At 42.0% G+C, this 14,958-nt stretch overlaps 1 protein-coding gene across 1 annotated transcript; it reads right to left on the reverse strand.

Moving 5' to 3' along the window:
• Window positions 1-2,547: 2,547 nt before the first annotated feature.
• LOC117350498 (olfactory receptor 4E2-like) lies at window positions 2,548-3,495 on the reverse strand. Its single transcript, XM_033924792.1, has one exon. It carries the CDS (start codon window positions 3,493-3,495, stop codon window positions 2,548-2,550), a length of 948 nt encoding a protein of 315 aa, XP_033780683.1.
• Window positions 3,496-14,958: the final 11,463 nt, after the last annotated feature.

Raw genomic sequence — 14,958 nt, forward strand, 5'->3', positions numbered from 1 at the left:
GTATCCCATCTTCAATGGAGCCAATCCAGGTCCCACGCATCTGGCAAAAACTCAAATAGCAACAGCATTCCAGAGCTGAGATTGTGATGTCATAACGCCTCATTCCACCAATGCCTAAGAGCCAGCCTCATCAGTGATGTCACAATGCCTCAATTGTCCTATACTTGGCTTACATAAGAACATAAGAATAGCTTTACTGGGTCACACCAGTGGTCCATCCAGCTCAGCTTCATGGAGGCCAATCCAAGTCACAAGTACCTGGCAAAAACCCAAACAGTAGCAGCATTCCATGCCACCGATCAAGGGCAAGCAGCTCCTTTTACTAAGCAGCATAAGAGCATTTTACCATGGACCGGTGAAGCAAATGCTCCAATGCTCATTGAATTCCTATAAGCGTCAGAGCATCTACCTCACTGGCCCGTGGTAAAATGTTCTTAGTAAAAGCTAGCAAAAGTCATTTAAAATCACTTAGCAAAGTTTAATAAAAATAAAAAGATTTTTTTTTTTAAAGTTTACAGTTTGGTGGAAATGATCAAATTCTACTTTTATAACTTAAAGAAGGTATATAAGACAACTTCAGAAGGTGATAAGAGGGGATAAGGTACAGTGCAGGAGACAAAGGAGTGAGAGGGATCCGGTAAGCAACAAGATAAATGTCTGATGGTCTAGACAGAAATAACTTCAAATCTTCGCATATCCCCTCTCCCCCCCAAAAAAAGCCATTAGTCACGTCTGCAGTTATCAGACTACAATAGCCGTACAATGTTTATTCATCCGGTATCACCCAGTGTATGTGTTCTTAAGAACAAAGGTTAATATACAATAGTCATTAGATATGTATATTACATTTGTTAGCAAATCTCAAAAAATTATTTAAATAATAAAATCAATAGAAATTTAGGAAAGGGACTTGTATGCTGCCTTTTTTGCGGTTCATGCATTTACAGGTCCTTATTTTGTACCTGGGGAATGGAGGATTAAGTGACTTGTCCAGAGACACAAGAAGCAGCTCTTGGATTTCATCCCACAACCTCAGGAAGTTGAGGCAGCTGTTCTGCCACCAGGCCGTTCCTTAACTCCATGCCAGGATGCCCTTGAGAATTGAATGGGCTTCATAATTGTTAGCACTGCTTTGTCAAACGAGACCTTAATGAATCAAATATTTACATACAACAGGGTTCTTTGATGCAACAAGATATAACTCTTATAAAGTATAATTCATTTAGCTTTACTCAATCTTTCAAGGGACAAATAATGAGAATCAATAATAATAAAATGCTAGAGGCGCATGCGCTCTTGAAAATTCGTGAGCACTGGCGCTGTGAGGTGTGCTTCTGTGCCAGTCCTCACGGCGCCTGCGCGTGACTATGCAGAAGACACCAGCGACTCCTCCCTCCCGCTCCTCTTCAAAGCGGCCTGCTGAGGTTCGCCAGCCAGCTGTAGCGAACCTCACAAGCCGCTCTCCACCTCCGTGCAGAAGGAGTTGCCGTGTCACCTCCCGCCCTCACTTGCCGCTGATCCTCCTCTTCAGAGCAGCCTGTGATAGTGGCCGGCTTTAAAGAACCTCGCAGGCCGCTCTCCAGCTTCAGTAGCACGCTCCCTCTGACGCATGGGATCGCGTCAGAGGGAACGTGCTACCGAGTTGGAGAGCAGCCTGCGAGGTTCGCTAAAGCCGGCCACCACGATAGCAGGCTGCTTTGGTGAAGAGGAGCAGGCCAGAAGACGCCTGGATTTTGGGAGGGTAAGAAGGGAATCAATACCGGGAGCCAGGGGGAAAAGGAAAGGGGGCTGCTTTGGGGGGAGGGGTGTGCTGGGGGGAGACAGAAGGGGCCATGGAGAGATAGGGAGAGGGAAAGAGGGCTGCTTTGGGGGGAGGTGTGCTGGGGACAGTCAGCTTTGCTCGGGGGGGGAGACAGAAGAGGGCCATGGAGAGACAGTTAGGGAGAGGGAAAGGGGCCTGCTTTGGGGGGGAGGTGTGTCCTGGGGGCAGACAGCTTTGCTCGGGGGGGGGGGGGGGGAGATAGAAGGATACAGACAGTGGCCAAGGCAAGAGAGAGATAAAGAAACACAGACAGACAGACAGACAGACACATCTATTCTAGCACCCGTTAATGTAACGGGCTTAAAGACTAGTGTTTAAAGAACAACTTAAAGACCATATATCAATAAATGAGAGAAGGTGTAAAAATGATGGCCTCTTTTGTTACATTTCTGCCAAATTGCAATCTTACATTCATAACCATTCCCTTCGCTCAGAAAACAAGAAATGGTTCAGCATACCCCCCGGAAGAGCCCTCCTCCTGGAAACAGCACACAAGTGCTCCTATAGCCACTTCCTCCCCAAACTATGGAACCAGCTGCCCACACAGATCAGGTACCTGGATAGCCTGAGGGACTTCAGTAAAGCAGTGAAAACCTTCCTTTTCCAATGACCCTACTGCAGACCTTGTATTCTATATGTGGACTAAAGACCTATATGTAGACCGAGTTTTATATGTGCATCCCTCCATGTTCAGTTCATTGTATGCCACATTAAATGGAGAAAAATCAGTTTATATGCGTATTGAAAATAGAAATAGTCCTACCTCCCAGTTTCTTCATAGCTTTTCTTGCCCTCTCGTTTCTCATTGTATAAATAATGGGGTTTAAGAATGGGGTCACAAGGCTGTAAAATACAGCAAGTGGTTTATCAGCTGCAAACGACGCTGAAGGCTTCAAGTAGACGAAGCCAATGGGGACAAAGAAAAAACTGACCACCAGGAGGTGGGAGGCACAAGTAGAGAAAGCTTTCCACCGTCCCTCAGCTGAGTTAATTTTTAAAATAGTGGAGATGATGTATACGTAAGATATGACCAACAATGAGAAACCAAAAATGGCTAACAATCCGCTGTTGGCCATATCTGCCGTTTGACTGATAAAGGTATTAGAGCAAGCCAACAAAGACAAGGCGGGCCCATCGCAAAGGAAATGATCTATCTCGTTAGGACCACAAAAGGGCAACAGAATTATTGGAAGTGACTGTGGAAAGGCGTGAAAGAGACCACCTGCCCAAGTAGAAAGAATCAGCAGGAGACAAATGCGTCTGCTCATTATTGTGGTATAGCGTAAAGGCTTACAGATGGCAACATAGCGGTCAAAAGCCATCAAGATCAGGTGAAAGCATTCCGCACCCCCGATGACATGCAAGAAAAACAACTGAGTCATGCAGTCAGTGAAAGAAATAGTTCTGATCTTCATGAGAAAGAGATGAAGAGCTCTAGGGACAGTGACCGTGGCAAAGCTCAAATCTATGAAAGACAGATTGCTAAGGAAGAAGTACATAGGTGTGTGCAGTTGATGGTCCATATATATGGTTATCATAATGAGAAGATTCCCAGCTATAGTGAGCAAGTACATGGATAGAAACATCACAAAGAATACCATCTGTAAATCCGGATTGCTAGAAAGTCCTAGAAGGATGAAATGTGTGACTCTAGTTTCATTCTTTACTGCCATTTCTTCCACTTCATCAACTGGAGGGAAAGAGAAACATAAGTGATAATAGAAAGAATACAGAAAATCAGACAGATACTCAGAGAACATTAACATTCTTTCTAAGGACTTCTTGGGTTATTGTGTAATGCTCTGACTCTAGTTTTTTCAAATCCTGGCTGAAATTTTTTCAGGTTTATTTGGGTATTTTTTGCATTTTAAACACTTCTCTGTAATCATTCTCCTGAAGATTTTTCAACCCAACCAACCAACTTCCTAAATTCTGAACTTTATTTTGCCACTGTAGCTGAAAAGAGTATTATTTTGTTAAATGGCAATATACAGAAATGAAATTCTTTGTTTTGACATTGTTTCAGATCATTGATTGAACCATATCCACGTCATTCTCTTCTTGGTTGGGCTGAAAACCTTTCAGCACCTCCAGATAGTGTGAACCAGAGCTGAGATTGTGACGTCCTAATACCTTATTCCACCAATAAGAGCCAACCTCATCAGTGATGTCACAATGGCTTGACTGGCTTATATTTGGCTCACTTTTATTACATACGAGGGGGTACTGAAAAGATCTCATCCCAACCGACCAACTTCCTAAATTCTGAGCGTTATTTTGCCACTGTAGCCGAAAAAAGTGTTATCTTATTTCGTTAATGTCAATTTGCAGAAACATCTGACATTGATCTTGGTTGGGCTGAGAACTTTCAGCACCCCCCTCGTATAGGTTCCTCTTGTCTAGATTGTAAGTTCTGGGGAGCAGGGACTGTTCCTCTTATCTAGGTCTTTACTGTACTGCATACAGCTAATAGTGTTTTAGAAATAAATAGTAGTAAGGATTTAAACTTTACTTTCTCATGTTCTGTCTTCTATGGTATTCTATCTTAGGCTTATATACATCTTTGTATGCTCATAACACACTCGTTGTACCCCCCCTTCAAAGTAATTGATGCCCTCCCCTCTCCTCCACCCAGCTCCATCGAATTTTGCTGCATATTTGCTCTTAAGCAGCCAAGCATTGGATTATGGTCTCTCTTAAGGTACATTCTTTGGATTTAATTTCCCCTAGAAAACATATTTTCAAAGGCAATTAAATTATTTTAGAGTTCACTGCCTTGTAGTAGCTGCCTCGGGATGATCCTGAAGACTGTGATAAAGATCTGTCCATTTAAAGTCAAATCTTATATAATCAAGATCAGCATAAACCCTCAGCCCAACTTGAAGTCCTTCTGGCCTCCTTCTCCCCCCCCCCAAGTCAAGCACAATTTATCATCAAGTTTAAAAAGTATCCCTGATCATTATGACCAAGCAATATTTATTTAATTACATGGTCATAATGATCAGGGATACATTTTAAACTTCCAGTGAATAAGTGCTTTCTTCTGCTGGGAACGAAATGTGTTTAATCTTAGTCTGAGCCTCAAAGAAAATAATTAATGACTTACCTAATCTTGCAATAATGACAGTAATGTAATGTAATTTTGTAATTTATTTCTTATATACCGCTAAACTCCGTTAGGATTCTAAGCGGTTTACAGAAAAATAGACAATAGGGTGCATTAAAATTATAAGTAAAATAGGTATTTAGATATTCCCTTACTGTCCCGAAGGCTCACAGTCTAACTAAAGTACCTGGAAAAATGACAATTAGTAGAGTAATGAAGAAATAAAATAGAGAATAGATGAGAAAAATAAGAAAATAAACATTCTAATAAGATTACAATGATCTAAAGGACGTTGAAAGGTTGAAAAAAGACAGTGACAAAACAATACCAGCCTGATAATTACCTTCCTTCTCTTCTGATTTAAACTCGGGGCTCTTTTTACTAAGCTGCGTTAGCATTTTTAGAGCACGCAGCATTTTAGCGTGCGCTAAACCCGTGCTACACGGCTACAACTAACGCCAGCTCAATGCTGCCGTTAAGGTCTAGCGTGCGTGGCAATTTAGCACGTGCTATTCCGCTCGTTAAAGCCTTAACGCAGCTTAGTAAAAGGAGCCCTTGATGATCAGCTCAAGGTTTATTTGCCAGTGATTGCTCAATTTTTATATATTAAGACTTAAAAAAAACAAAACAAAACCCAGAAAGATGTAAGTGAGGTGGGATAAGGAGAAATAAAGTGATCAAGACAGCAGATGAAACTGGCAGAGAAGCCTGTTGCTAGTTAGGGATCAAAACGTATCCTGCTTCTGAACAGATATTATTTGGGGTTTTCCCTCTTTTGCCCTTTAAGTGAAGTTTATTTGCAAAATCACATTTTAACACATCTCAAAAGACCGAAAATTCAGTGATGGGTAAATTATAAAGATGAATAGAAACAGAGCAAGATACTTACAACATGTTATTGGCAAGATCATCATATGAATCTATGATTTTTGCTTTCTTCATTTCCAAAAAGCAAATATTTTCCGAAAATTATCCTGAAGTATAATTTATAGAACCATTCAATTCAGAATGTCTGTGTCTCACTAACTCTGCCAATAGCTACAGGCTGAAGGCTTTCTCCAGTCGGCAGCAAAGTAATGAGCTTAAATTGTATTTGGGGCTCTCGGGATTACGAGGTGTCCCTGACAAGTTCTCAGCCCAACCAAGAAGAGAGACATGAGCCTTCCAAGTTACTCCACACTTTTCTTGACACTTTTAATTTCATATCACTGAAACAGAAAGTGTCAAGAAAAGTGTGGAATAACTTGGAAGTCTCGCGGTGCCGCATCATTCTCTTCTTGGTTGGGCTGAGAACTTTTCAGTGGCCTCTTGTATAATCTTTGAACTGTCTCAAAAGAAGAAGGTGGTTAAACAGCATTAAGGGCTAGCCGCTGCCGCCTCCTCTTGAGCAGGCGGTAGTTTTTCAGCTAGCGCGTGCTATAGCGTGCTAATCCGGTGCGTGCGCTAAAAACACTAGCGTACCTTTGTAAAAGGAGCCCTAAACATTTGTAGCAACCCATGAGGTCCAGGTGGATAAATCTTTGATGTAAAACTGATACAAACCTTTTTCTCATTGATTATTTTTGTGGTCAAAATTGAATTTATAACATTTTTATTGAAGAAATCAGTAAATATACAATAATATAATGCCATAAAATAGTCATTAAATTAAAATTCATCATATTAATTTCCATCAGATAGCTTTCCTTTCTTCAAAATATATTTCCAAAATACCCATTACATCTCTCAATACCCTCCCCCTAATTCCTACCCCCCTTCCCTTTTCCCTATTGACCTCTTCCCCCCTATCCTCCCCCAAAATTTAGTTTATAACTTTTTATTGAAAGAATCCTACTAAACCCCCCCAAACCCAATGAAAGTTGACAAAAATAAAGAATAATAAAAGTAAAGAATTGGAATTTTAGATAAAAATCATTGCTTCGATGTAAATCATTAAGAATTAAACTTCTTGCCTTGGTTGAAAGATTCTGAATATACAGATCCCAAATTTCCATAAACATACGAATTTTCCTAGCTGAACGCCTAACTTCCCAAGTCTCAAATAACAAAAGACGATGAAACTGGATCCTCCAATGTCAAAAACTAGGTGCTTCTTTTGATAACCAAAATTGCATAATACATTTATGTCCTATTATACACGTTTTTTCAAATAAGAGACACCTCTTTTTACCAAAAACCCCACAAGCCTCAGCTTTTCCAAAAATTACTCCCCTTGATGAATCTACAACAGAACCACCCCAGAATGAGCCTAAAAATAACAGGATGGCAGACCAGAAAAAGTCACATGAAGAAAAGAGTTGTGTACTCTTTCATAGTCAATGTTCCCTAATCTCACCAATCTCTCTGAAAACATCTCTTCATGTATTTCGAACCTCCATTCCTGTGCCATCACCGTACAAATGAAACTAAACGAGACCAAAACAAAACTACTTTGGCTCGGCCCAAAATTAGATCAGCTACCCACCCTCATCCCACTATCCTCTGGCACCACATTGCAACTTGACCACTCAAGCAAAGTTCTGGGCATCATCATTGACTCTACACTGTCCTTCAACAATCACCTTAACTCCCTAGTAAAAAAAAATGCTTCTTCAATCTTCACATGTTAAGGAAAGTGAGATCCTGCTTCCATCAACAACACTTCACTGTCCTTGTACAATCCATCATTCTTTCCAGACTGGATTACTGTAATTCCATCTACTTAAGCCTTACAAAGAAAAGCCTTCATAGACTTCAACGGATTCAGAACACCGCGGCTAAATTAATCTTCGCAAAAATCAAATTTGAACACGTCTCCCCGCTTATGTCTAAGCATCATTGGCTCCCAGTAATCCTTAGGGTCCACTACAAATGCGCCTGTCTAACCGTCAAATCTCTACACAGCATCCTTCCTCCCCTTTTTCCACTATCCTGGAACTCCTTGAATCCCAACACCACCAGATCTACTCAAAAATTTTAACTATCCTTCCCCTCTTTAAAAGGCATATCCCATTCAGGAAAATTAGGGACATCCATCGTCTTCAGGATCACCGAACTGTGGAACAGCTTTACTGCCCCACTTCGAAGTCTAGGCTCCCTCCAACTCTTCCGGAAACATTTGAAAACTTGGCTTTACTCTAAAATATAATTGTCCTCTCCCTATTCAATATACTATGTCCCTCTTAACTTTCTCTTTACTATGTACTTCTCTTTCATTGGAGTTCCTTCTATATCTATTCCTATAAACCGTGTCAAGCTCTACTTCTGTGGAGATGATGCGGTATACAAACTTAAAGTTTAGTTTAGTTTAGTTTAAATACACAACAGAGCAGTTGATGCAGCATAAGAACATAAAAATAGCCTTACTGGGTCAGACCAAATGGTCCATCAAGCCCAGTAGCCCGTTCTCACGGTGGCCAATCCAGGTCACTAGTACCTGGCAAAAACCCAAAGAATAGCAATATTCCATGCTACCGATCCAGGGCAAGCAGTGGCTTCTCCCATGTCTTTCTCAATAACAGACTAATTTCAATCATGAAGTCCAACAGAGCTCGCTTGCCACTTGTGATTGAAACTGACATACTGACGCGCCGGCCTTAATGGTAGGAACTGAGGACCCCCACACACCTTAGATGGATTTATTTATTTTAAGAAAAATTACATTCCACTCTATCAACATTTCTAGGTATATTCCAACAAACATACACAATTTAAAACAAACAAATACATTAAAACAGCAATTACTTAATATACTTTAAAGCATTTTAAAAAATCTAGAAAATCAGCATTGACATACCTCCCTAAACAAAAACATTTTCAACAGAGCATTACCATACCAAAGTCTAATTATGATTGAATATTCAACAGAAGAACATTTAGGGCTGATTTTGTATAGGACGCCTGTCTCAGTGGTCACCTAGGAAAGTGGCTGAGAACTGGGTACCGGCATCCTATGCAGAATCATGTCTGCCCCAACAAACAGACATCTAACCCTCCGATTCTCTAACCGATGCCCATGTCACTTGCTTTCACTGCTGTGAGCTGAACCGACGAGGCAGGCTTTCGGTACTATTGAGTGCCTTGACTTGGCCCAGCAGCTGGGTCTATCTAGCAGGCCACAAATTTGGTAAAAATGGAAATCATAGCAGAAATGTGGGTTCCAGAAAGACCTGACTAAATAAAGGATCCACGAGGTTGGATATTCTGACAATGGGCATATTAATATTTGAAGCCATTTTGCCTGATATTCAGTTAAGTGTCTCCCACGGTCCAATACGAACCCAAAAATTCAATTCTGACTTCATATCTGGCAACCGGATGAGACACTGCCGCCTAAGCCGATAATCATCAGTTGGCCAACTAAGTCATAAAGGCCAAAGATAGACCTGTTTTTTTAGGTGGGTTCAGCTGGCCACTGAACTTATCCAGCCAGCCAATGAATATGGTAATGACTGGTTGTATCGCTCAATGTATCTGGTCACCAGGCTATTTGAGAAATAGGATATTCAGTGGGAGATTGCCATAAATGGCTATGTGTCAGAAGTCACGCCCAGCTTGCTAAATAACAATTAAAATCAGGCCTATTGTGTTAAAGCATAGGAAAAGAAGTTGGTTGATGAATCTAGGACCAGTGGCGTAGCGAGGGTGGTAGTGCTCTCTTCCGGCCCCCCTCCCTGCTGCATGCATGCCCCTTCCCTGAACATTTTTAACTTTGGTGAGAGCAGCGATGAAGTTACTGCCCACGGAAGCTTTGGCGCTCTCTCTGACATCATTTCCTTGGAAGTGACGTCAGAGAAAGCACCGAAGCCGATGCGGGCAGCAACTTCGTGGCTGCTCATGCCAAAGCATGCGTGCAGGCAGGGGGAGGAGTGGGAATGGGGGGCAGAGAGGAGGAGGGGTGCCAGCACTCCGAGGAAGACCGCACACGGGGCGGACAGCCCTCCTCCATACCCCCCCCTTACCACATCACTGTCCAGGGCTGTTCGATATTCTGGAGGGACTGTGCCTAGGTAAATATATACCACACATACACATACACAATATTCAAAGCTATTTAAGCAGCCAGAAAATGGCCGCTGACTAGTTAAATAGCATTTAATTGGCTATTCGCGTGTTGAATATTCATGTTAGCAGCTATATGACACAATAACGGGCAATATTCAATGCTCATCGGCTAAGTTCAACAGGCAAATTGGACCTCCTAAATAATGGTTCTATCTTTTCCTGTTATAATTTGACCAGTCAGCACTGAATATTAACCTAATTGATTAAGTCTCGTATATCCTTGAATATATGGGCTCACTGTCGACCATGGGATTTAGGCGGACTGCCTCCCACAGTCTGAATATCAAGCTGATAGATTTCCGAATGCGTGTCCTTTTGGAGTTTTCTAAACTTTTTTAAAATCAAGTGCTGCATATTTTCAGTAGGTTAAAACATGTTATTCCTGCCTTTGGAATATTTGATTTTATTAGGGCAAAGATTAGGGGCGGAGAAGTAACCTTGTGCCTAGAGCAGCCCAATGAAAACCGGGAAAAGCCAAGGTCCCAATCCTGTTTCTCCCGCTGAGGAATAAGCCATTGCATTTTCCATCATCTCAGGTGCAACTTACATTATGACCCTCGTGGATATGGAAATAATAGGTTTACCCGGACGTGTCCTCTCTTTAGAGGGCATGGCCGGGCGTCTGGATGGCTTTTCAAAACCCAGCACTTTGTCCAGGTTTTGAACAGCAAATTGCATCAGGAGGAGCATGGCGACATCAGGTGCACTTGCACAGACGCCCTTCCGACCGAGATGAGCAGGCTGAGGGGGGCAGGGCTAGGGTTGAGGCGTGGGCATAAAGGAGCGGGGATGGGTGGAACTGGGCAGGTCTGGGGGTGGGTCTAGGGCAGACATGGGCAACTCCGGTCCTCGAGGGCCGGAATCCAATTGGGTTTTCAGGATTTCCCCAATGAATATGCATTGAAAGCAGTGCATGCAAATAGATCTCATGCATATTCATTGGGGAAATCCTGAAACCTGATTGGATTCCGGCCCTCGAGGACCGGAGTTGCCCATGTCTGGTCTAGGGGGGGTCTAGATTTTGCATACGTAAAATCTGGTAACCCTAGTAAATAATAATTTCTACACCTGAATCTCGTGCAGGGTTGGGCAACTCCGGTCCTCGAGGACCAGAATCCAGTCAGGTTTTCAATGAATATGCATGAGATCTATTTGCATGCACTGCTTTCAATGCATATTCATTGGGGAAATCCTGAAAACCCGACTGGATTCCGGCCCTCTAGGACCGGAGTTGCCCATCCCTCCCCCTAGTGTATTTTTGAGCTGAAATTTTGAAAACCAAATTAATTCGATCTGACATCCATGCGTGATGTATGGTCTGTAATACCACAGTAAGGGCCCCTTTCACAAAGCTACAGTAGTGATGCTGCCACGGTAAAAAGTTAAGAATAAACATCACCAAGAACAATCTTAAAAAAAACAACTACTCTTAAAATAACCCTCTGTGCCTCTGAAAACCTTGGACATTTCACAACAATGCTGTAACAAAACAATTGCATTTTCAATCATATTTTTTAACCCCCTCTACAAAACCGCAGAAGAGGTTTTTAGTTCTGGCCAGCGCTCTGAATGCTCTACACTTCTCCGATGCCTATAGGAACTCTGTGACCCTCAAAGCAGTTTTAAAAAGGAGGGAGGGGTAAATTTTAATTGGTCAGAACACAGCCTTAACTATCCCACCAGTGCATACCTGCAATACAAAAAGCAGCGGCTCTGCTTTCAGCATATCTATCTCTCTATAAAAACCTATTTTTCACATTTTTGATAATAGCATAGAAATAGGAAGATTCAGCTATGCAGAGAAAAAAAAATCAAACCGTTTATTTATTGAGGTATAATACTTTAAAATATCTTTTTAACAAGTAAATAGTACTTGTATCATTAATTCATCTCAAATAACGTCCAGTTCTTTAAGGATCACTGAACAAATACTAATAGCATTAAACAGGATTTGTTGTTTAGTTAACAGGTTGAATAACGTCAATAGAAAACATTACCTGCCGATAATCCAATTTGATGCAAAAAGGTCCAGTTAAAAGTTTCTGATATAAGCAAGACACAAGAAGAAGGTGATAGGAGGGGATAAGGCATGGTGCAAGAGACAAAGAGAGAGAGAGGTATCTGAAAAGGACGTAGGCAAACTTCTGATGGCTTCACTGGAATGAACATTTTACAAAACCACGCTAGTGTTTTTTTATCGCTGGTCGATGCTCACAAAATTTCTATGAGCGTCGGAGCTGTTACCTCCATGGCCAACGCTAAAAAACACTAGCGCAGTTTTGTAAAAGGGAGTGGGGTAAGCCTTCTCACATCCTAACAAAGCCGTTATAATTTCAGGATTAAATCAAAATGCCTTTTTTTTTTCTTTCTTATTTCTGGACCACAGACCTTAGAAGTCCACCCAGTACTGCCCTTAGGTTCCAACTCCAGCCTGTCCAAACCATCTCCTTTATGGGATTCAGACTGTGAAAGTTTGTCCATTCATGTTCTAATGAGAGATCCTCTGTGTTCATCCCACGCTTTTTTGAACACCATTTTCCTCAACACCATGTTGGTTTCAAGACTAGAATCTCCATACCGTATTTATGCTGTAAATCAGGGGTGTCCAACCTGCGGCCCCGTGAAGTATCTTGTTCGGCCCCGGTCGAGGGCGATGCAGTGTTTTCCTCTGCTGCCCCCAGATGTTTACCGTCTTGCTGGCTCCCTCCTCTGTCTTGCTGCGGTGTTTGCGCGTTTGTGTGGCCCCAGAAACATTTTTTCCAGTCAATGCGGCCCAGGGAAGCCGAAAGGTTGGACACCCCTGCTGTAAATCATATAATGACCATTCTCATGACAACATAAAATGACATACATGGTGGGTCAAATGTAGGTGTGCAGCATTTATTTATTATTATTTTTTTTTTAATTTTACAGGTATTGAATAGACATCCGAGGGTGGTTTGAAAAGTTTAGTAAATTTCTATGAGATGGTGCCATAGTCTATTAAGGCCTTCTATTACAAAGATACGCTAAGCATTTTAGCGCATGCTAAATCAACAAGTGTGTTAACTGCTAATGCGTCCATAGGATAATATGCACGTGTTAGCGTTTAGCATGTGATTAGCGCATGCTAATATTTACCGCACGCTAAAAAGCATAGCGCAACTTAGTAAAAGAGGAGGTAAGTCATCAATGCCGTCTGTGAGTATTTTGCAGAGTTTGACAAAACCTATTTTTCCAACGAAACAACAAAAAAAAAAACCTGGAAACTCACTGTACTAAGGCCTCGATCCACTAAACTTACCTTTCGTGTACCAATGGTTTTGCGATCGTTTCCCGACCCAATTGTTCCCCGACCCAGTTCACTAAACAGCTGTGCGATCAATCTCTGATCTGATCCGATCCACACATGCAAATGAAGAAGAAGGAGCACCGGTTGGGCTGGCCGATCCCAAGAGGACCAGTCGTTTACTGTCCTGCCGACTCTCCTGCTCTCTGCCACCCTGTCTCTGCCGCATTACATCAAATGGAACCTGCCCTACATAATGCATGTTAGCACAAACTAGTACATCTGATATGCCTCAGTTCTCTTGCTGTGAACCGCCCGGATCTTCTGGTTGGGCGGTATATAAGAAATAAAACTATTATTATTATTATTATAATCTTCTATTCGTGCATCGCTCTAACCTATACAGGCTCAAGGCGACTGTAAAGAGAGATAAGAGGGGAGAGAAAGAGCAGGGAGAGAGAGGAGGTGGATAGGTAAGAAGGAGAGGAAGGGGAGAGAAAAAAGAGGGGAGAGAGGAGGAAGGGAAAGGAGAGAAGAGAGGGTAAAGGAGATTAAGTATCAGACAGATGGGTTTTCAGTTTTCTTCGGTTCAGTTCTGGGCTTTTATGTAAGGCCATTCCAAGTTTTGACTCCTAGGAAGATAAATCTGGAGTGGAAAATTCGTTTATAGGGAAGATCTTTAGTGGATGGGAGATTCAGCCGCATCCGGTTGAGCGTTCTGCGGGAAGTAGACCATGCTATTGAGAAGAGTTTAGCCCTCAGAACCTGTCCGCTGTTTCTACATTATTACTGAATCTCTTTCCTCTCCTTTAGCTTGCTAATATTTGTATTTTTTTTTTTTAACTCTCCAAAAGAAGGCAAGCTCTGCTGACTCTCCTGCCCTGAAATTGGTCCCTGCAGTGCTAGCCCTTGGTTTTAACACGCAGGTTAAAAGCGTGTTCCGTTCCACTAAATTGCAGCCACTCCCCTCCCCCCTTTCTTTTGACCTCGCATGCGCGGATCGCATCTACAGGCAAAGAGGATGGAACGCGTATGCGTCTGGATCGCTCTGCGATCCATGGGATCGCTGTGGGGCGTGCGTCCGACCACATTCATTTGCATGAGGACTGGTAGAGAATCGGGTTGCCCGGCAAGACTCGGCCACGGATCTCCCAGATCGGTGAGTTTGGTGAATCTAGGCCTAAGTTTATAGCCCTTGATGCAGACGAAGTTGTTTAAATTGCTTTTACACCGAACTTTTGCAAACCACCCTCGTAATGCAGTACTGAACAATAATTAGGAAAAACCAAAATGATGTAACTGATACAAAAGCTTCACACAAATGTTATTCGTGACACCTGTAAAATAAAAAGAAATAATGAATAAATAATGTATACCAGCTTTTGTCCCAACCTGTATAATTGCAAATTGTTTCTGTAATCAATAGATATACGAAGGGGGTGCTGAAAAGTTCTCAATCCAACCAACCAACTTCCTAAATTCTAAGCGTTATTTTGCCACTGTAGCTGAAAAGAGTGTTATCTTATTTCAATAAGTGCCAATTTGCAGAAAAAAAATTCTGTATTTTGACATTTTTTTAGATCATTGATTGAACCATATCCACGTCATTCTCTTCTTAGTCGGGCTCAGAACTTTTCAGCACTCCCTCGTAGTGTGAAGAGTTTCAGTCTATGGTAACCAGAGCTGTGATTGTGATGTCATAATGCCTCATTCCACCAA

This window comes from Geotrypetes seraphini, chromosome 16 (genome assembly GCF_902459505.1).
Source record: "Geotrypetes seraphini chromosome 16, aGeoSer1.1, whole genome shotgun sequence".
Lineage (NCBI taxonomy): Eukaryota > Metazoa > Chordata > Amphibia > Gymnophiona > Dermophiidae > Geotrypetes > Geotrypetes seraphini.